Source organism: Heteronotia binoei, chromosome 11 (genome assembly GCF_032191835.1).
Source record: "Heteronotia binoei isolate CCM8104 ecotype False Entrance Well chromosome 11, APGP_CSIRO_Hbin_v1, whole genome shotgun sequence".
Lineage (NCBI taxonomy): Eukaryota > Metazoa > Chordata > Lepidosauria > Squamata > Gekkonidae > Heteronotia > Heteronotia binoei.
In genome coordinates, this window is record NC_083233.1 from 72,200,391 (window position 1) to 72,224,001 (window position 23,611).

Sequence of the window (23,611 nt, forward strand, 5' to 3'; positions counted from 1 at the left end):
TCCAAGTTCGGCGACTTCAAGGGATGTCGAAGGCTGTTACTCTCGGCCAGGGGTGGCCGCACTTGCTTAATGTAAGAGCCACATAGAACAAATGTCAGATGATTCAGATGATCGAGAGCTACAAGACATGAACCTCCAATGTTTGAGAGCCAGGAGACAGGAACGTCAGATGTTTAAGAGCTGCAAGGCAGGGAGTGAGGAGGAAGGGAGTGGAAAGAAAGCAACTTTAACTTTAAATACATTCTCCAAGCCGAATGTTTTATGATTTTAATAGAACCAAGCCAAACCAAGCAAGTATGATATGCAGACCTCGGATTCAGTGGGAGCTCACAGGAGCACAGCTCCTGAACCTTTCTGAGAGTTCCACCTCCTTAGCCATTGAATAGTAGGTACAGCTGTATAACAATCCCTGGATGAGCTCCACCACCCATTTTCCTATAAAATGACCTCTGGTTATATGTGATTTAAAGAGAAGTGATTTAAAGAGACCAGTGCCTTCTCCAACCTGATGGAGTTGTGGGGGCTTCAAGAGCCACACAATGTGTGTGAAAGAGCCACACGTGGCTCCCGAGCCACAGTTTGGCCACCCCTGCTCAGGGCACTTTTGCACACACTGAATAATGTACTTTCAATCCGCTTTGCAACTGGTTTTTACTGTGTGAAAGTGCTAAAATGCATTGAACGGGAATCATTCTGCATGCATGGATGCCCCTTTGGTTCGGAAGGGCAAGCAACATTATTCGGTAGTAGATTGAATAATGCACTCTCGATCCACTTTTAATGCACTATAGAGACTGTTTGCAAGGCGGGGTTGCTGTTTCTCACAGTAAAATCCGGTTGCAAAAGTGCATTATTCAACAGGTGTGAAAGTGCCTGGATTTGAGTCCAGTGGCACTTTAGAGCAACAAGATTCCCAGGGTATAAGGAGTCAAGTGTCAAAACTCCAGTTGTCAGGTACAAGTAGAGATCACTAATACAAGGGCTCAATCTTACATCGATCTGACCAATGGAACTTTGCCTCTTGAAAAGGTAGACTCTGGAAATCTTATTGGCCCTGAGGTGTTTTGTGTGCGTGTGCATGTATACCTATGTGTGTAGACAAAGGGTGATGAATCAGAGATATATATACAGGGGTTGTTTTGTAGAAAAATAGGTGATGGAACGCATTAGCATAACTCATTAGCATATGCCCCCCACCAGCCAAAAGCAACCCCATGCAAGAAAGGAGAGCCCTGGGTGAGCAAAGCCTGCTTGGGTTGTCTAGAGATCCAGCCAGCCCAAGCAGGCTTCACTCACCTGGGGCTCTCCTTGGCTACCAGTCAAAAGGCCAGCAAGCCACCCGCTGCCCAAAATCACATAAGAAGTGGAGACAGGGTGTCATGGGCTTCTCCAGGGGTTAATGGGGGCTGCTGGGGGTGTGGCAAAGCCTCTGGTGGCTGGCTGGCTGGCTGGCTGGCTAGCTGGCTGGCCACTCTCCATGCCCACTGACGCCTTTCCTGGTGCCTACCAATTGTTTTTAGAAAGTGGGTGAGGGTCTTGCAAAGCAAGGCTTCTGGTTAGAAGAAGAAGAATTGCAGATTTATACCCTGCCCTTCTCCCTGAATCAGAAACTCAGAGCGGCTTACAATCTCCTATGTCTCCTCCCCCCACAACAGTCACCCTGTGAGGTGGGTGGGGCTGAGAGGGCTCTCACAGCAGCTGCCCTTTCAAGGACAACCTCTGCCTCTGGCTAACCCAAGGCCATGCCAGCAGCTGCAAGTGGAGGAGTGGAGAATCAAACCCGGTTCTCCCGGATAAGAGCCCACACACTTCACCACTACACCAAAGTGGCTCTCCACACCAGACTTAGCCACTAGAGATCTGATTGGCTATGCAGATTAAAATGACATTGTCTCAGAGGCACTTGCCACCACAGTGTTCGTTTTCGTCTCTCTTCTTCTCTTTCAGTGTATTTTTAATCACCCTCTTCTCCCCTACACTTAGGCTTCCTGTGTATGTGTGTGTGTGTGGCACCACCCCCTCTGGCAGTCATTTCATGCTTGGCTCCACCTTCTGTGTCAGCCATTTTGTGGGTGTGCCAGTGTCAGGATTTCAAAGGTGCCCGTAGGCTCGAAAACGTCGGGGACCCCAGTTCTATGATGTTCTGAACGGTGGGATATAAAGTTTGCAACTAAATTTGATGCTCCCCATTCTAATTCTTCCTTCCTGTTCCTCCAGCACGGACGCCCCCCCTTCTGAGATCATGCAAATCAGTTTTGAAATTGAAGAACTTAGTGACCTGCCAGAGACCCAGCTTATTACGTGGCAAGTGGAATATCCCGGAGGTAGAACGTCTGACCTCGGTATCTCCAAAATCTACATAAGCCAGAAGGAGCTGGTCGGTGTTCTTCCCTTGGCTATGGTAAGAGAAGCTCTTCGTGATCTGCGTTTGGAATATTCTTGACAGGCAAACGTTTCAATTCTGTTTGGAGGCGTGTTGGGCTGGAATTTTCTCGAACAATCTTTTCTAAGATTTTTGAACTATGCAGGCCATAATTTAGACTGCATAAGATGTGGCTAGGGTTGCCAAGTCCCTCGCAGCCTCTGGTGGGGGACTCTCTTGTACCATAGAGTTTCCCCTCCCAAATGGCTAGAGTGTCTGGGAAAGCCATAGAGTTTTCCTGGAAACGTCTAGAGTGGCTGCTGCGTGATGTCACTGGCACGATGACATCACTTCCAGGTGATGTCATCGTGCCGACAACTTTGGGGGAGGTTCCCCCCGCCGGCCCAATGTGGGCCAGAGGGTGGGGAACCTCCCGGACAGGAGAAGCCCCACCCGGACCGGGGAGTTGGCAGCCCTAGGTGTGGCAGAACATGCCTGCTCTGACCTACAAGTCCTGTTCTTCCCTTCCTTCCTATGGGGTTTCCAACTCCCAGGAGAGGCTTTTCCTTTTACTCTTCAGCAGGGGTAGAATTCTAGCAGGAGCTCCTTTGCATATTAGGCCACACCTCCCCGATACAGCCAATCCTCCAAGAGCTTACAAAAAAAAAGCCTTGTAAGCTCTTGGAGGATTGGCTACATCAGGGGTGTGTGGCCTAATATGCAAAGGAGCTCCTGCTAGAATTCTACCCCTGCTCTTCAGTAGGGCTTTTTTTTTTTTTAGAAAAAGTCTGGTGGGGGGAGGGGAATCGCTGCTTATCAAAAGCTAGCATCTCAAGTAGAAAACTAGGCTAGAACCATTCTTTTGCCTGCTACATTTCTACGTTCAGGAAATTTTAAATACTCTTCCATCGGTTCTATGTGGGGCAGTCTACCAACAGATTAAGAAGAAGACGACTGCAGATGTATACCCCGCCCTTCTCTCTGAATCAGAGACGCAGAGCGGCTTACAGTCTCCTATATCTTCTCCCCCCTGTGAGGTAGGTGGGGCTGAGAGAGCTCTCCCAGAAGCTGCCCTTTCAAGGACAACCTCTGCCAGAGCTATGGCTGACCCAAGGCCATTCCAGCAGCTGCGAGTAGAAGAGTGGGGGATCCAACCCGGTTCTCCCAGAGAAGAGTCCGCACACTTAGCCACTACACCAAACTAGCTCTCATTATGAGAACTAACAAACGGCCAAGGCATGTGGGTTTCTGTCGCCCAAGGCAAAACCCCAACACACACTCGCCCACCCCCAAATCCCCAAGAGTAAACTTATTGTGCACGTTAAAGTGCACATGCACGGTGTGATGATGTCATCCAACGGTGATGTCATCACGCCAGGCACCCGGCGCGTCCCCTCCCCAGCACTCTCTGCCATTCTTTCTAATCTCTGAGGGGGCAGGGGAGCTCCTCCAACCCCTTAAAGCTGAGAAAGAACACTCGGTGCTTCCCTCCTCAGCGCTCTCTGAGTTCGGAGGGCGCTGGGGAGGGGAAGTGAGCTGGAGGCTCAGGGATGGTGCAAGTGGGGAGGGGGCACCCGCCCCTCACCCCAGCTGGGAGCTGGCACCCTGCGCAGTCGCCTGATTTGCCTACTCCCATGCGCCAGCCCTGCTAACAAAGGTAAAGGTAGTCCCCTCTGCAAGCACTGAGTTGTTACCAAACTATGGGGCAATGTCATATCATAAGGTTTTCTTGGCAGACCTTTTTACAGGGTGGTTTGCCATTGCCTTCCCCAGTCATCTACACTTTCCCCCCAAAAAACAAGCTGGGTACTTATTTTATGGAAGGATGGAAGACTGAGTCAACCTTGAGCCGGCTACCTGAACTCAGCTTCCATCAGGATCGAACTCAGGTCGTGAGCAGAGCTTGGACTGCAGTACTGCAGCTGACCACTGTGCGCCACAGGGCTTCTTGAAAATCCATGCAAAGCATTAGGTCTCTCAGTGATGGGTTTAAATTACGGGCAGAAAGGTATCAATCGTGAGCAGAGCTTGGACTGCAGTACTGCAGCTGACCACTGTGCGCCACAGGGCTTCTTGAAAATCCATGCAAAGCATTAGGTCTCTCAGTGATGGGTTTAAATTACGGGCAGAAAGGTATCAATCAGCTCGATCAAGAGTGTCAAACTCATTTGTTACGAGGGCCGGATTGGACTTAGATGAGACCTTGTTGGGCCAGGCCATGTCGGGTGAGGCCATGTGTGTACCTATTTAATATTAGGCTGCAGAGATATAAACTTTATAAAGGACACAGACAAACACAATTGAAGATTTTTCTTTTTTTAAAAAACCTTTTTTTAAAAGTTTAAAACATTAGCACTTGTTGAACTTAGAGGTGCTTTCTTTGTATCCCTCCCATGGGGAACTGGGCAAAGGAAGCCTTCCTTTCCTTCCTCGGGGGACCAGGAGGGGGAGGAGCCTCAGCCAATAGAAGGAAGAGAGGCTTGGCTCAGTAGCTCTGCTGTGTGATGAAGAGAGCCTGGCAAAGCAAGCGCTGTCTTTCCCCCTTCCTCCCCAAGGGTGGAGCCTCAGCCAATGGAGAAAATAGACGCTTTGCTCTGTAGCTCCTGAGCAATGGAGTAAGACTTGCAAAGCAAGCTATTATACAAAGGGAAGCAAGAGAGAGGGAAAAAGAAGCAGATGACAGCCAGTTGTTCAGGGGCCTGATAGGAGCCCTCCGGGGGCCTGATTTGGCCCCTGGGCCGCATGTTTGACACCCCTGAGCTAGATATTAGGCTCTCTTTTTTTAACAGTAAGAGTAGTTCAGCAGTTGTCTGCCTAGAGAGGTGGTGAGTTCCCCCTCATTGGCAGTCTTCAGGCAACAGCTGGATAAACACTTGTCAGGAATGCTTTAGGCTGATTGTGCCTAGAGAAAGGGGTTGGACTAGATGGCCTGCGTACCTCCTTCCAACTCTGCTCCTATGTTTTCCCTGGGAGCCATTGAGATAAAGAGCAGACAGCAGGGAAACAGCACGCATCGCTCCGCTTAGCAGCTTCAGAAGTGTTGGAGAGATGGGAAGCCCCTATTATAAAATCAAATCCGCCTTCTACTTTGAGTTGCCTGAAAGGAGAACTTGTAATCAGGGGGAGATGAGGGCATTTCATTACAAAACAGGCAGTGTCCTTTGACCTCAGACCCATTTGAGAAGACAATTGGGCGCTCCTCATCCCTCGGGAAACAATGCCTTACGTGTGGGTTTTCTCTGTCCCAAATTACTGTGCTGGTGGAAGGAGGTCTATAACCTTCCAAGGTTTTAGCCGCCCAGAGCTTGCTCCCAGACCCATTTATTAGAAAATATTGACACATGTTATTAGTTAGCCTTCAAAGGAGTGGGGGGGGAGAGATATGCAAAAAAATCAATCTCTGAGTGTTTAGGGAGGGGGGGATAATAGAAGCTGTGTGGTTGCCTAGTGACAGGCAGTTAATTATTATGCCATTAGTCAAGGTTGGAGAAGGGTTTGTGCACTTCACGGAGCTGATAAGGGCCATTACTGTAACCTACCAACTTTAGAGCTGCTTGGATGTTGCCTTGGTGCTTTATGACACCAAACGCTATTGTATTTCTCTTTTATTGCTATCCTTTTCAAATTGCCTTTTTAAAAAAAACTCTCCTGTTTCATCATGAGCCGTACCACACAATACACCTGCAATGGCCACCTCCGTTCAGAATCTGCAGAATTCCATCTGACGTTCCATTGGCAGGAGGTGCCGGGGCTGGAACCGGAAACCTTGGGATCTATATTTGATTGTTTGTTGTATCCGACCAATCAGGACAGCAAATAAGGATGCCAGTCCCAGGTGGGACCTGAGAGTCCCCCAGAATTACGGTATAGCTCATCTCCAGACCACAGAGGTCAGTTCCCCTGGAAAAAATGGATGCTTTGGAACCGGGGTTACCAAACTGTGACGCGGGAGCAACATGTGTCTCTTTCACACATCTTGTGTGCCTTTCGGAGCCCCTGCCCTACCACCCTGTCAAACAGCTTGGAGAAGGCTTTTCGCTCTTTAAATCATTTTGCCAAGCCAGCATTGAAAGTTAAAGTTGCTTTCTTTCTACCTCTCTCTCCCCATCTATTTTCCTTCCTTCCTTCCTTCCTTCCTTCCTTCCTTCCTTCCTTCCTTCCTTCCTTCCTTCCTTCCTTCCTTCCTTCCTTCCTTCCTTCCTTCCTTCCTTCCTTCCTTCCTTCCTTCCTTCCTTCCTTCCTTCCTTCCTTCCTTCTCTCAGAATCTGACATTCATGTTTTCCAGCTCTCAGACATCTGACATTTAGTCTATGTGGCTCTTACGTTAAACAAGTTTGGCCACCCCTGCTTTGGAAGGTGGACTGTATGGCATTGTCCTTCACTGAGGTCCCTGTCTTCCTCAGGCTCTATCTCCACATCTCCAGGAGTTTCCCAACCTGCATGTTGCAGCCTCACCCACTCCGATTCCCCGCTGGCGGCCAGAGGGGACCAAGCTACTCTAACTGTAAAGGGAAGGGTTCCCTGGGCCATGACATCCTCCTAAATGTTATGTCAATATGGAACAATGATGACAACGATTTGTGTCTCCAACCTCTAGTATACTATAATAAAGAAACTAAATATAGCTGTCAAAGAGGCACTCTCCATTCAAGTAGACCTATTCATTCATTCAAGTAGACATAGTGCAAACGCTTTGTAGCTGGAATTGCTTCTCACTTTGTAGACTGGGGCTTCCATAGCCAACAGATATTCATGATTGTAATGGCTGCAGATGGAGCCTAAAAGTTGAAGAAGGTGCCTTTACCGAAATGGTCCTGAGCTTCTTGATTCGGCTGCAGCATCCATTGCTTTGTTATTTTTCAATGATCCACTTCAGGATAATTTTGGAATAGTACTTGGACTGTGCATTGATATTGTTTATGGACGTTATTTGTTATGGACAGTGCTTATTCGTCAACTACATTTATTAAGGTTTGTAGAATCTTTCGGGCTCAAGTGCCGTGTTCTACTGGAGAAAGTTTTTCTTCCAGAGGTTTTGTTCTCAGCTGCGGAGTGTCATGGGTGCTGGGGACCCTGCAGAAGAAGCTGAGCCTGCAGAAGAAACTGTGCCCCTGCCACCTGCACCAGTGCCCCTGCCTCCTGCTGGAGAAGATCCAAGCCCCCCTGCCTCGCCCTCTCGGGTGGCTCGTGTGCATGACCGCCTTCGTCAGGACCTCAGGGATCGGAGGAGGGCGGCATGCTCACGAGCAAGACGCTCCCTGAGCCCTGAGTTTTGAAAGGATTCTGGCCCTTCTAGGAGTGAGGATGCTTGAGTCTCAGCAGGATCCTGGCTGCCTCTCTGAGCCAGCAATTAGCCCAAATGGGCAACAGACAGCAGAGGGCTATATAGCTGTGGGCTTTGGGAGGAGGCTTTGTGGAAGCAACTAGTCACTTACCTGACGTTCTAGCATCCATTTTGGCTTTTGACTTTGGCTTCTGGACTCCCTGACTTCGGCTTTGACTTCTGGACCCCCTGACTTCGGCTTCTGAACCTCTGACCTGCGATACCTGGACTGTGATTCGGTTTTGGCGCTTTGGACCCTCTTTGCTCACCTGCTACAGACCTTGGACTGCCCCTGGACTTTGCCTGACCCGGCCCCAGCCCGTGACACGGAGAACGTCCTCAGTGGCGTTGTAGCCGGAGCAGGTCACTCAATGCACAGCAGCCAAGAAGGTCAGAGCGCCTGCTCCGGCTGCAACACCACTGAGGATGTTCTCCGCAGCTGAGAACGAAACGTCTGGAAGAAAAACTTTCTCCAGTAGAACACGGCACTTGAGCCTGAAAGATTCTACAAACCTTGATGCTGTTGCCAGCCGTGAAAACCTGAAATCTTTGATAACTACATTTATTTTCTTTATTAACGTATGCTAGAGGTTGGACACAGTAATTGTCGTCATAGTTGTTCCTTATCGACATCGTCCAATTTCGCACTCACCTTACGCTGCTGTCACCTTCCTCTTCTCAGCGGATTCCCCACTATCTGCTCCAGGGCTGCAGCAAACATCACGGTTTTCACGCAGCAAACGGAAACCGCTAAAACCCAGTTTCCGTTTGCCGCGCAAAACCCGCAATATTTGCTGCAGCCCCGGAGCAGATAGTGGGGAATCCGAAGGACGCTGCGCTGAGAAGAGGAATGTGACAGCGCTCTAAGGTGAGCGTGAAATCGGCCATAGTATTACTGTGCAACACAGTTTTCCATTGTTTACCAACAATTTCAAACTGTGGTTCTTACTCGGTTTTGCCTGATCCTCCTAAATTCCATAGGGACTTCAGAGAGGTTCTCAGCTCTGGGCTGGGAACTACCTGGAGATTTGCAGGGGTGGAGCCTGGAGAGGAAGGGTTTTGGGGAGGGGAAGGACCTCAGGAGTGTATAATGCCAGAGTCCACCCTCCAAAGCAGCCATTTTCTCCAGGGGAACTGATCTTGGTCCTCTGGTGATCAGTTGTAATAGCAGGCATTAGCGCCACCTGAGGTTTAACAACCATAACTGCAGGACGCTGGCAGCATATTGGTTTCCCTTGACCTTGGTGGGCCTTCAACAATGTCGGAGGCATAATTGGGTGGGTTTTGTCAGTCTTGGCTGCCTGATAAATGAACCTCAAACTCTGCGATTTACTGACCGGATGGGATGTAGGGAACATCCTAGGCCCACATCACTGAGCTGTGCTAAATGTGGTGTGCCACAACATTTAGTAGCAAGTGATTGGAGCTGGTGATGGAGTTTCCGGGGTCATGGTTACAGCATGGGCTCCGTGGCTCCCACCAACACCTTTCCTGGTGCTCTCCAAGTACTTTTAGAAAGTAGGTGGGGTTTTTAACCCAGCACGGCTTCTGATTGGTTGTGCAGATTTAAAGGCATCCTATTTAAAAGAGCTTCTACCTGAACTGTTGAAGAAGTCACTGTTAGACTTATATGTAGCCCTGCTCTCTGACATTTTGTGGTTGGATCCGCTTCCGATGGCAGCCATTTTGTGATTTGCTCCACCTCCTGTGGCCACCATTTTGTGATTGCACCCACCACGCTATGATGTCAGAATTCGGAAGGCTCAAAAAGGCTGGGCAATCCCAGGCTGAAGTTATAGGAGGGTCTATTTCAGATGAACATTCAGAACAACTTAGAAACAGTAAAAGCAATTTAAAAATTCAGGGGTGGGGAGCAGTGTTCCCTCTGATGAATTGGCATGAGCTAGCTCACAGATTTTTAGCCTCTAGCTCACACATTTTTGTCTTAGCTCCAGAAAAATGACCCCAGGGCACAAGAATTTATGCAGTAGTTCACAACATTAATGCCAGTAGCTCACAACTTTAATACCAGTAACTCACAAAGTAGAATTTTTACTCAGAAGACCCTGCAGCTTAGAGGGAACATTGGTGGAGAGCCCTGTGTCTCAGGAGGTCTGCAGAGAGTGGCAGCCATCTGTCTATAGACCAGGGGTGGCCAAGGGTAGCTCTCCAGATGTTTTTTGACTACAACTCCCATCAGCCCCAGCCAGCATGGCCGATGGCTGAGGCTGATGGGAGTTGTAGACAAAAAAAATCTGGAAAGCTACTGTTGGCCACCCCTGGTCTACAGCTTTGTGTTTCCAAGGGATGGCCCCCTTCCAACTCTGTGATTCTTGGAAAGGCCCCTCCTGGCAGGGGCAGATTAAACCCTGTGGAGGCCCTTAGGCAGTCAAAATCTTGGGGGCCCCTTCGCAAATTATTTGAGTTGGAGTGGCTGCCGATGACCCCCGCTGCAGCCTGCAGGCACCTTCTCCAAAGCCCCTTGGGCAAAGCTGCAGGAGAGAGGCAGAGAGAGGCAAACTTGGCGATGACACCAGCATCAGCTGCACCAGGCAAGTTGAGCAAAGAGCGGCTCAGTTGCTGGCTGCACACGCAGGTTAGGGGGGCTGCAAGCAGAGGGGGAAACAGGGGGGAGCAGCCCAGGGCCCCTACAGGCATGGGGGCCCCTAGGCCAGTGCCTACTTGGCCTAATTGTTAATCCAGCCCTGCCTCCTGGCTGGTTGGAGCAGCGGGCAAATCTGCTGAGGATGCTGGGAAAACTACTCCCTCGGGGGGCTGATTGAGCCACATGACCGTGCAATCAGCAAAATTTAGGAATTTTATTGAATCCTTGCTGAGCGGCCACGTGCCACCATGTTTAGCTTAGCAGATCACTCTTTGTGTAAGATTGTTGGGGTTTTTTTTTGCTATTTCATTTTCTTGTGCAAAATTGCCACTCAGTCGATTTCCTGCTCTCTGCACTGCCCGCTCGCCCCTCCTTATCCGTGTCCGCGTCCCCGTCCATCCTCTTACCTGCGGATTATTCCGATTCCAAAGGTGAAACCAGATGGCAGCGACTCTGATGTTCCGGCTCTTGGCTGATCCTGTCCAAAATAATTGGCTGGTGATAAAACTTGACACTGGAGCATTTAGGGGTGGATAAACACAGCAAGGTGGGGGACTTTCGGGTCGAATTTACTGTCTGCAAAGGAATGTTCTGCTCAGATAAATCATTTCCAGACACTGGAGATAGGGCTGAATTATGAATACTGCCTGCTATGAACATTTAGGACAAATGGTTCATCTCTCTGAATTGGAGGATGTCTTGGCATGGCATTGGGTACATTTTCTGTCTGTTTCTCTGCAAGTTCTGCCAATGTCTGTGCCACAGATGGGAGGGTCTGGTGTCATAAAAGCCCTGTTGAATTACGTCTAGTTCTCTTTGTCTGGATTCCTGCCCAGATCTTTGGGTTCAGATGTACCTTGTCTCCTTAGTGTAATAGAACCAGCACGCAGAATCCTCCATTGTTTCATTTTTTTTAAAAAAAAATTCCAGATGTTGCATTGTGCATGCACAACTGGCTGCAGCTTTCAGTCCACTCATTCCTATTCCATGCTACAAATGTGCATATGGTTAGAACAGAGCAAAAGAGCTCATCTTGTTAAGGTGGTTTCACGCTCTGGTAAGACCTCACCGGGAGCATTGTGTTCAGTTTTGGGCACCACATTTTAAGAAGGATACAGACAAGCTGGAACGGGTCCAGAGGAGGGCAATGAAGATGGTGAGGGGTCTGAAGACCAAGTCCTATGGAGAAAGGTTGAAGGAGCTGGGCATGTCTAGCCTGGAGAGGAGGCGGCTGAGAGGTGATATGATCACCATCTTCAAGTACTTGAAGGGCTGTCATCTAGAGGATAGTGCAGAATTATTTTCTATGGCCTCAGAAGGTAGGACCAGAACCAGTGGATTGAAATTAAATCAGAAGCGTTTCCAGCTCAACGTTAGGAAGAACTTTCTGACCATTAGAGTGGTTCCTCAGTGGAACAGGATTCCTTGGGAGGTGGTGGGTTCTCCTTCCTTGGAGGTTTTTAAACAGAGGCTAGATGGCCATCTGACAGCAAGGAGGATCCTGTGAATTTAGAAGGAGGTGTTTGTGAGTTTCCTGCATTGTGCAGGGGGTTGGACTAGATGACCCTGGAGGTCTCTTCCAACTCTATGATTCTATGAAATGATTATAAATGAATTATAGAAATCATTCACAGCATTCGTAGAGGGTTTAAACAGAGGCTAGATGGCCATCTGACAGCGATGAAGATCCTGTAAACGTAGGGGGAGATATCTGTGAAATCCCTGCATTGTGCAGGGGGTTGGACTAGATGACCCTGGGGTTCCCTTCCAACTCTATGATCTTCTTTAGGTGGCAATATACCACTGTGAAGAATCACATGTATTTTATTCATTTTATTTTATTCACTTTATTTACATCCTGCCTTTCTCCCCCGATGGGAGCCCAAAGTGGCTTTACATTCTTCTCCTCTCCTCCATTTCACCTTCACAGCAACCCTGTGAGGTCGGCTGAGAGTGTGCTACTGATGCAAGGTCTCCAAGCAAGCTTCCACAGCAAAGCAGAGATTCGAACCTGGGTTTCCCAGATCTTAGCCCGACACTTTTAACCGTTACACCACTCTGGCACTCTCATGGGCACATCTGTCAAACACAATGCCGACACATCTGGATGGACTCATGCCTGTGACAGCATCGAAGTCACTGTTTCGTGTTGGTCAGCCAGTGTGCCCATTGAGAACACCTGGGAAGGGGAGAGCGGAATGAGTTCAGCAGCCATAAAGCTTCAGTAGATGATAGATACTCCAATTCCAGAATTTATTTTAGAAATTTGAACATATGAAGCTGCCTTATTACTGAATCAGACCTTTGGTCCATCAAAGTCAGTATTGTCTTCTCAGACTGGCAGCAGCTCTCCAGGGTCTCAAGCTGAGGTTTTCCACACCTATTTGCCTGGACACTTTTTTTGGAGATGCCAGGGATTGAACCTGGGACCTTCTGCTTCCCAAGCAGATGCTCTACCACTGAGCCACCGTCCCTCCCTAAATTTCCCTTAGTAAAATGGAATGAAGGAGGAGCGGGGTTCAGGGCACACCTAGAGCGACAGGATTGCTCAATCCCCCTTCTCCCCGGCTACTGGCAGGGGATTGGGAAGTAGTAAGGCTTTTTTTGGGTAGCAGGAGTTCCTTTGCATATTAGGCCACACCCTCCTGATGTAGCCAATCCTCCTGAAGCTTACAGTAGGCTCTGTGAGAAGAGCTCTGTAAGCTCCTGGAGGATTGGCTACATAAAGAGGTGTGGCCTAATATGCAAAGGAATTCCTGCTACAAAAAAAAAGCCCTTGGAGGTGGGATTGCTAGACTCCACATTGGTGGGATGAGCTTCCTGAAGATGTGAGGGCCATGTGGGATTTTTCTCAGTTCTGCAGGGCTTGTAAGACCAGGCTCTTCCGCCAAGCCTTTGACTGTTAAGAGCAGAGATTGCCATAAAGTGAAGTAGCCAAACTGCCCGAATGCACAGATGTGATCTTATGTCTTAACGGGCACCACATTTTAAGAAGGATATAGACCGGCTGGAACAGGTCCAGAGGAGGGCGATGAAGATAGCGAGAGGTCTGGAGACCAAGTCTACCCTCCAAAGCATCTGTTTTCTCCAGGGCAACTGATCTCTGAAGTCTGGAGATAAGCTGTAATTCCAGGGGATCCCCAGGTCCCACCTGGAGGCTGACTTCCCTATCAGGGGGAAATCTGTCATTTTTTATCTATGTACTACATTATTCCTCCCTTCCTAAATCTGAGGGAATTATTCTTCAGTGAGGACAAAACTGGCCCATTGTGAATGGCCCCAGGTGTCCCTGCCTCTCTCAGTGGTCCTATGTAGGCACTGAACACAACTCTCTAAAAAAAAAACCCTTCAATGAACTGGCACATCCTTGTCATGCAAACCATTCCAATGGCAAGCTTTTTGGCCAGCTGTGGTGTAAATCTTTCTAGCAAATCCTTAAGAATCCCGCTGAATCCAACCAGCGGTTCCATCCCATCCAGAGTTCTGAAGCTGCCTGAGATAACATTCCATCCAACTGAGTCTTATCGAAGTGGCAGCAGCTCTTCCTGTTTCCAAGCCAAAATGGGTCTTTCTCTGCCACCATCTGCTGCATGAAAGCCCTTTCGTTTTTTTAACCAGAAATGCCAGTCTTGGCCTTCTTGCGTGCCAAGCTTGCGATCTGCCAGTGAGCCAGGCCTAGGGGTTGTCAGCCTCCTGATCGGCCTGGAGATGTCCCAGAATGACAACTGATCTCCAGACAACGGAGATCCAGTCCCCTGGAGGAAATGGCTGCTTTCGAGGGTGGGCTGTATGCCATCATATCCCACCGAGGTCCCTCCCCTCCTCAAACCCCAACCCCCTAGGGTTTCCAAGTCCAATTCAAAAAATATCTGGGGACTTCGGGGGTGGAGCCAGGAGACTTTGGGGGTGGAGTCAGGAGACACTGGAGTGGAGCCAGGAGCAAGGTTGTGACAAGCATAACTGAACTCCAGAGGGAGTTCTGGCCATCACATCTAAAGGGACCGCACACCTTTCTAAATCCTTCCATAGGATATAATGAAAGATAGGGCCACCTTCTTTTGGGGCTCATAGAATTGGACCCCCTGGTCCAATCTTTTTGAAACTTGGGGGGTATTTTGGGGAGAGGCACTGGATCTGAAAATTTGGTGCCTCTACCTCAAAAAAACACACACACCCCAATACTCGCGGATCTATTCTCCATTATTTTCTATGGGAATAAGTCTCCATAGGGAATAATAGAGTTCCCAGCAGACATTTTCCTCCCCCCCCCACTTGCTTTCTGATGATCATGAAGTGAGGGGAGGGTCTCCAAACTGGGGGATCCCCTCCCCCCCCCCGGGGATGGCAACCCTACCCCCAAATATTCTGGAATTCCCTAACCCATCGTTGGCAGAACTGGCCATGCCCATTGCCAGAAGAAAGGTTGTGATAAGCATAACTGAACTCCAGAGGGAGTTCTGGCCATCACATTTAAAGGGTCCGCACACCTTTTTAAATGCCTTCCTTCCATAGGATATAATGAAGGATAGGGCCACCTTCTTTTGGGGCTCATAGAATTGGACCCCCTGGTCCAATCTTTTTGAAACTCGGGGGGGTATTTTGGGGAGAGGCACTGGATCTGAAAATTTGGTGCCTCTACCTCAAAAAACCACACACACCCTGATACTCGCAGATCTATTCTCCATTATTTTCTATGGGAATAAGTCTCCATAAGTTCCCAGCAGACATTTCCCTCCCCCGCCCACTCGCTTTCTGATGACCATGAAGTGAGGGGATCCCCTGCCCCCCCCGGGGATTGGCAACCGTGCCCCCCAAATATTCTGGAATTCCCTAACCCATTGTTGGCAGACCTGGCCATGCCCATGGCCACCTGCGCCCAGACAGATCCATTTGGATGTTCACTAGTGTGGCATGAAGGCAACAACATCCCCTGCGCTCCCCCCCCCCCCAAATACAGAGGTATGCAGCCTCAGAACCTGGAGGTTCTCAGAAGTGTTGCTAGATACCTCCATCCATTAATGTGTCTAATTGCTTTCCAAAGTCCTTTAATGAGGGTGGCTGTCATTGCATCCTACAGCAGCCAAGTCCTTAATTTCTAGCTGTGTAAAGAGTTCCTCTGTTTCTTCCAGCGCCAATCAATTCCATCGGGTGATTATCATCCTAGCATTATTCCTTCTTTCCCTGTTGAAAGAAAAAAAAAATCTCCGGGCTTTCTAACTGCCTGAGCCACACAACTGGCCACATAGCTCACAATATCTTGGCACCGATGGCTCTTTTAACAATCCAGGCTTGATCAATGGGCGTCCTTCCTTCCAGGGTAATTAAGGTTCCTGGCAAAGGAGGCCAGGCCGGCCGCTTGTCCAGCCAAATTAAGAGCTTTCTCTTTTCCTATAGAGAAGCGGAACTTTTGTTCTCTCAATCTTTTATCAGCCGAAATCCCTGTTTGGATTCATTGCGTTCTATTCTATGGCAGGGTTCTATTGATAAGATTTCCCGCCCACCCCACCCCCTTCGGTGAATGCGCGGGGAGGTTTGCTTACATGACGCTCATCGCAAATCGAAAGTTAACCTCATTACGAATTAATGTGGTGCTGGGATGTGGATCCGACCCCCAATTAAACCTGTGTGGAGCTGGCAAGAGGGGATTCATTTAGGAGAGACGTAATGGCTGTAATTTCAGCCTCTCCCCTGCCTTTTTCTCTGTTCCAGTGGTGTTCTGCTTGTCCAGTTATTATCCAGTTCCAACTGGGGAATGGAAGGAATAATGGGACGGGCTTCCAGTCTGTTTCCAAGTGCAATTCAAAGCACTGATTCCTTTCATGAAGGTCCGAAATGGCTCTAGGGTTGCCAACTCCATACTGGGAAATGCCTGGAGATTTGGAGGTGGAGCATAGGGTGGGGAAAGGACATTGGCTTGATATAATGTCACAGAGTCCACCCTCCAAAGCAGCCTTTTTCTCCAGGGGAACTGATTGAGGTTGGCAAAACTGAAAACCACAGTGTACTGATTAGTAACAACTGAAATAAACCACTGCACTACTTATATATTGCAAATAATTGCTCCACAGATATTTCTTATATCCTATTCATGTATTCTTCACCAAAATTCTTACAAATGTCCATGAATACGGCACAACTCAAAATACAAATCAATTTCCAATTGCTCTAATGGTACCAAAGTCCACTGTCTGTATCCTTTCGTTGATAGACATGTGCAGTACCAATAAATGTGCTACTTCTTGCTTGGGTAGCAGTCCGAAATCCAACAGGTGCAGCTGTTCTGGAACCCATGCTTAAGGCAAAAGCTCGCATGACATGTTATGTCTCCTCAGTTTGGAGAACCATCCGTGCAAGAAGTAGCACATGCCGCACCTGTTGGATTTTGGTTAGCCACTGGGTGAGACAAGATGCTGGACTAAATGGACCACTGGGCTGATCCAGCAAGGCTCTTCTGATGTTCTTATGAAGGCCTCAGCCTCTGTGCCCTGTTGTTGGATCCCCAGAGGGACTGATGGGCCACTGGGTGAGACAAGATGCTGGACTAGATGGACCACTAGGCTGATCCAGCAGGGCTCTTCTGATGTTCTTATGAAGGCCTCAGCCTCTGTGCCCTGTTGTTGGATCCCCAGAGGGACTGATTGGCCACTGGGTGAGAAGAGGATACTGGACTAGATGGACCACTGGGCTGATCCAGCAGGGCTCTTCTGATGTTCTTATGAAGGCCTCAGCCTCTATGCCCTGTTGTTGGATCCCCAGAGGGACTGATGGGCCACTGGATGAGACAGGATGCTGGACTAGATGGACCACTGGGCTGATCCAGCAGGGCTCTTCTTATCAAGAAACTAAACTTGGCTGTCTGGAGCTCAACTGTAATAGCAGGAAATCTCTAGGTGTCGCTTGGAAGTGGGAACCCTATAACCCCATCTTTCTTTCCCCCCATCCCGCTTCAACAGCACTCAAAAGTTGGAATGAAAATTGCCCTGAGTCTTCCTGCCCCCACCCCCCCCACCCCCCGCAACAAGCCCTGCCGCTCTCAGAAGTTTTGTTTGCTCTGCCGTTTTTAAGAGACAATTGCAAAATCATATCCTAGCGAGTCAATTGAGTAAGCAAATACCACGGGAAGCAAAGAATCTAAAAAGTTTTATCCCTCGGTGTACAAGTTAACCTTTAGCTAATGCTAGAAAGACATTTCCACCCTAGGTGAACTATTACATAACCGTCCAGTCAGAGGCTTACAGTAATTCTGATCATCTAGCAACGGACAGTTGGGCTACTGAGATGCTGGGTTTTTTTTAAAAAAAATATTTGTTTTTATCAAGCACAGTATATTCATAAGTTCTAGAACAGGAGCCACTTTAGGGAAGCATGCAAATGGAAGAATGTAGATGTCAATCTTAACACAGACCGTTTTTGCACACAGCCTACCTCGCAGTTACAATCCTGTTCCCTCCGCAGCATCCGGTCAGATTTCCCACCATCTGCGCCGAAGTTACAGGAAGTGCCGCGGCTTCTGCGTAGCAAACGTAAACCGCTAAAACCCAGTTTACGTTTGCTACGCAAAAGCCGCGGCACTTCCTGTAACTCCGGCGCAGATGGTGGGAAATCCGGCAGACGCTGCGGAGGGAACAGGATTGTGACCGCGAGGTAAGCTGTGTGCGAAAACGGTGATACATTTCTAAGAGTAGTTTTTAAAAAAACCCACACTACTTCAACCCTTTTATTGTTATGGTTGCTGTCGATGCGTTATCTGCGGGTCATTTCCCCATAAAACATTTTTTCTCAAACATGTTCGGAGCATTATGCATCCATTAAGACCATTTTTACCCAAATAATCCCAGCGATTACCACACGGAAATGTGAGCATTCTACATCGAGCATTAGCAAAAGTGGGTTACTGGCTAGCTTTCCCCCATTTCCTCACTGAGAGATGTCAAGTCGCTTACGATGAGCTGGCATTTCAGTGGCGCAGTCGGTTTCTCACCGTGACTGAAGCTAAAATGATCTTGCCGGGTGTAATACGAGGGGTTGTCCAGAAACAGGTAACTCAGGTCATTTTCCCTGAGCTAAGAGGAACGTGTGTGAGCTGGAGGCTAAAAAACTGTTAAAAGAATGGTACTATGTCAGCTGTGTGCTCCATAAAGGTCTCTTATGTGGAAATCTGCTAGACTAAGGCTGTAATTAGGATAGGGTTGGGAGCAGTTTTCCCTCTAAGCTGAGTTAGTGTGAGCTAGCTCACAGTTTTTTAGCCTCCAGCTCACACATATTTGTCTTACCTTAGGAAAAATGGCCCCAGAGCAAACTAATGTATGCAGTAGCTCACAACTTTAATGCCGGTAGCTCACAAAGTAGAATTGTTGATCACAAGACTCCATAGCTTAGAGGGAGTATTGGTTGGGAGGTTCCGGTCAGGAAATTCCTGGAAATTTGGGGGTGTTGGGGAAGGGAGGGGCTTCAGTGGGGTATAATGCCACAGAGTACGCCTTCCAAAGCAACCATTTTCTCCAGGTGAATGGATCTCTGTTGCTGGTAGATCAGTTGTAATCCCAAGAGATCTCCAGCCACCACTTGGAAGTTAGCAACCATACTTGTGTGAGGTAAACGGTGACCCCTGCTTCTTAGATTTTTTTTACTTGACAGACAAGACACAGATGGAGGTGGAGGTGGACAACAAAAGTTTGTTGAACAGAAAAGTATCTGATGAGGTAACTATGATGTGTAGATAACGTAAATATGTAAAGTAAAGCTGGCTCTCAAATAAAGGAAATAATTCCTGAAGAGAGATGTGATTCACTTTTCTTTGGACAGTTAACCTCAGGAGGTTCAGGGGTCGTTCTTTTCTCTCGCAGAGCACCTTTCCACAGAAACTGCTCACCACCTCTTTGCATATCACACCCAACTCCTTCACACCCGCCAGGCCTCATTTTGGGCAGGAGCTCACAGGAACGGAGCTCCGGAACTCTATATTTTATTGTGCTTTTTCTTTCTTAACCCCCCCCCCGGAAAAAAAAACCCTTGCTTCTGGGCTCCATTGTTCAGACCCCCTGTGAGAATTTTGCCAAACTCTAAGATGTGACAAACTTTCTAATATTTTCCCCACCAAAAAAGGTGGAAATAACCCAAACATATAAAGCAGACAGATGGACATCTTCCTCATCCCACTGTAGCCACATCGGAAAAAGTAATTTAAAAAGTATGATGGGAGTGAGGTTTTATGATAATTATAATTCAAGAAGCATTTGAAGGTAGATGCTGAGCTGATAGAATTGAATACACCTTCCGGTGATGTCAGGGGTGTGTGGCATATGCAAATGAGTTGTGCTAATGAGCTCTGGCACCTCTTTTTCTGCAAACTAACCCCTGAGCTGCTATTGTCATTTACCTGCTAATGTCATTTGGCATCTGAAATCACTCCACTTTCCAATATATTACAGATCATGGACTCCCATTCTAGCTGTAGTTGAAGAATTCTGTGGTGACTCATGAAAGCTCATCTCCCACCACAAATTGTGTTAATCTTTTAGGTGTTACTGGACTCTAGCTCTTTTCTACTACACACACCAGTTAGGAGTGATGGGCCCTTAACAGGATGCTTGTTTGTACTACTAAACTGACCCCCAAAACCTAACGTTAAAAGCCAAACAATAATGCCTCTTAACAAAGCACAATTTTCTACCTTTTCGTGAAATAAGGGGAGAAAAGCTTTTTTAAAAAAAAACATTCTATTGCAGTATCAACAATGTGAATGAGGATGAACATATTGTAAATGTACCTTTCCCGTGTGAGTCAACTCGATCTTCATTATCAGTAGGTGATAATTAAATTTTAATTTATGGGCATTGTAAGTCTGTTACACATTCAGTAAATGGGGGGGGGGGGAGAGCCAAATAAAAGCCTGGCAAAGCTGATGTGCCTTTCCAGAGTCACAAAATCCCGATCCAAAAAAGCAATAACGATTTCTTCACCCTACTTAAACTGAGGCCGGCTCACCCCCTCCCATCCAGTGAAGTTCCATGGGCTCTGATTGACAGACGGTCACTTGGATTTACATGAGGCCTAAACAACCAGGATTGGTACAGATACCTGGAGGAGAGGTGGGAATGATTGCCACATCCTCCAGAGAGCCAGTTTGGTGTAGTGGTTAAGTGTGTGGACTCTTATCTGGGAGAACCAGGTTTGATTCCCCACTCCTCCACTTGCTGCTGGAATGGCCTTGGGTCAGCCAGAGCTCTCACAGAGCTGTCCTTGTCTTTTGGGGGGAGGAAGGTAAAAGAGATTGTAAATTGCTCTGGGACTCTGAGATTCAAATTGAAGGGTGGGATATTAATTCAATATCTTCTCCTCCTCCTCCTCCTCCTCCTTTTTTTCAAAAACGTTTTCTGCATATGCCTGTGCAGTTTGGCACAGTTTTCTGTTTGTCAGTTCATGTACAGCCAGGGGTCGTTTTGTAGAAAAATAAGTGGTGGAGCTCATCCAGGGATTGTTATGCAGCTGCACCTACTATTCAGTGGACAAGGTGGGAAGGAGGAGGTGGAACTGTCAGAAAGGTTCAGGAGCTGCGCTCCTGTGAGCTCCCGCTGAATCCGAGGCCTGTGTACAGCCTTTACTAATTTCCAAGTGTAAATTGATAACACACTATAAAAAAAAAATCAGTCTTGGTGTAGTTGTACATATGGGTGTATGAAGATTTGTGTGGTATTTTACTGGTGCACAGAAGTGTGCACATGCTTGAATCGCACTTTGCACCAAGTGAATCTCGTTGCCTTGTTTGTGTAATTGCACATACAAATGCTCCATGATTGCTTTTTGTGCAGTGTTTTATCAATCCACTTGTGCATCTTGGTGACATAAATGGGAAAGATGTGAAGGCACAAAAGGAATGGAAAGCTATGGCATTCTTTTAGAAAAAAAAATCTTCTAGTTAAATTATAATTCAGGAGGACAAGAACATGCTGCTTAGCAAAGTTCTTGTAGAACCAAGGAACAGAACAGGGGAAATATTTTAGCGCTACAGCAGCAAAGACCAGTGGACCGAAATAACAGCAGGGCCACCCATCACATTCATCACATCAAAACTAGAATCATGGAGCACGAGTGCTGGAAGGAACCTAGGAGGTCTTTTAATCCAACCACTTGCTCAGTGCAGGAGTACACAATGGCAGCAACCCGGACAGAGAGCCACCCAGCCTCTACTTAGACACTTCCTGTGAAGGAGAGTCCACCACCACCACCAGTGGTGGAATGGTGGTGGAAAGAGCCTTCCAATTGTAGCACATAAAGGTTGGCCCTTAGGGTTTCCAAGGCAAGGGATGTTCAGAGATAGCTGTCATTGCCTGCCTCTTGCGTAGCAACCCTGGAGTTCCATGGCAGTCTCCAATCCAAGTATCCCATCTATACACTTGTGAGGGATGCTCTAGGCCAGGGGTGGCCAACAGTAGCTCTCCAGATGTGTTTTGCCTACAACTCCCATTCGCCCCAGCCAGCATGGCCAATGGCTGGGGCTGATGGGAGTTGTAGGCAAAAAACATCTGGAGACCTACTGTTGGCCACCCCTTCTCTAGGCTGGTTCTTCATTGAGCCCGGAGCTGGACTAAATGGCCTGTATGGCTACTTCCAACTCTATGATCTAATACTGAAGTACAAACCAGGGCTGAGCCATGCTTAGCTTCTGAGATAAAATGAGATTGGGCTAGTCTTGACCATTCAGATGAGGGCACTGTTGACTGTCACCTACCATTAACTGTTTCTCCTAATCTTTCCATGAAATATACTTCCTCATAATTTCCACCCATAAATTCTAGTCTTTCCAAGTGTTCTCCCTCTTCTATGTGACAGTCCTTTGAAGGACAGCAATCACGCATATCCTTAATCTGTTTCAATTCAACATCAATGTGCCCAGCTCTTTCAACTGGGTGTGTGTAAGGTAGTCACTGCAGATGGTGACTGTAGCCATGAAATTAAAAGACGTTTGCTCCTTAGGAGGACAGCTATGGCGAACCTGGGCAGTATAATAAAAAGTAGAGACATCACCCTGTCAACAAAAGTCCGTATAGTCAAAGCAATCATATTCACAGTAGTAATGTATGGCTGTGAGAGCTGGACCATAAGGAAGGCCAAGCACAGAAGAATAGATGCTTTTCAGATATGGTGCTGGAGAAGAATCTTGAGAGTCCCTTGGACTGCAAGTTCAAATCAGTCAGTCCTAAGGGACATCAACCCAGACCGTTCCCTGGAAGGTCAGATAATGAAGCTGAAGCTCAAATACTTTGTCCACCCAATGAGAAGGGAGCACTCCCTGGAGAAGATCTTGGTGCTGGGAAAGACAGAATGCAAAAGAAGGGGATGGCAAAAGATGAGATGGCTGGACAGTGTTACTGATGTAACAAACACAAATTAGAGCAGGCTTCGGAGGATGGTGGAAGACAGGAGGGCCTGGCGTGACTTTGTCCATGGGGTCGCAAAGAATCGGACTTGACTGTGTGACTGAACAACAACAAGGTAGCTTCTGACTGATGAGAATTCTCTGGTTCCTGGAGAAAATTAGAAAAATCTAAAGAGAATAGTGAGGCTTCCGCCCACCTTTGTCTGTTTGTTACTCAGCAGATGGCTCAGGCTGGCCTGAGCTTTAGAAATCTGAACACATTAGCTGGCCTGGCCACTGTGGACCATCAGGAGAGGATGGCAAACCTTCTGGACCAGAAGACTGGGAGAAGATAATGCGTAGCTAGGCAACATCTGATGTTAGATGAGATGCCTTCTTAGAAAATAAGAAATGGAGGCGAACAATCGCAAGAGATAGTCCTGGTGTGAAAAGTTAGAAGGTGACCAAAAGTGTTAGCCCAGAGAGAATTTCAGAGGGCATCCTTTTGGCTAGAAGGTGACAACAAGTGATAGCCCAGAGAAAGCCAGTTTGGTGTAATGGTTAACAGCATGGACTCTAATCTGGAAGGACCAGGTTTGATTCCCCACTCCTCCACATGCACCTGCTGGGTGATCTTGGGTCAGTCACAGTTCTGTCAGCGAGTCTGAAAAAATGCTCTTTCAGCCCCTCCAACCTCACAGGGCGTCTCTTTTGTGTGGAGAGGAAGGGAAGGAGATTGTAAGCAGCTCTGAGTGAAGAGTGGGGTATAAATCCAACTCTTCTTCTTCTTCATAGCTAGATTCAAGGACACTAGCCCCTTAGAGACCAAGATTTTGGGGGCATGAGCTTTTTGGAGCCAAAACTCATACTCCCAAAATGTTGTTCATCTCTAAGTTGCTACAGAACTCAAACCCAGACAGCTAGCCATCAAGAGGGGAGAACTGATTCTACAGGAGGAGGAGA

General features: G+C 47.8%; 1 protein-coding gene across 1 annotated transcript in view; it reads left to right on the forward strand.

The window, feature by feature from the left end:
* LOC132579464 (transmembrane protein 132D-like) overlaps window positions 1–23,611 on the forward strand; it is a 781,341-nt gene that overhangs the window by 551,784 nt on the left and 205,946 nt on the right. The window contains exon 4 of the mRNA XM_060249844.1: window positions 2,218–2,401. Coding sequence (XP_060105827.1) covers window positions 2,218–2,401 — 184 coding nt within the window. The remainder of the gene's footprint in view (window positions 1–2,217; window positions 2,402–23,611) is intronic.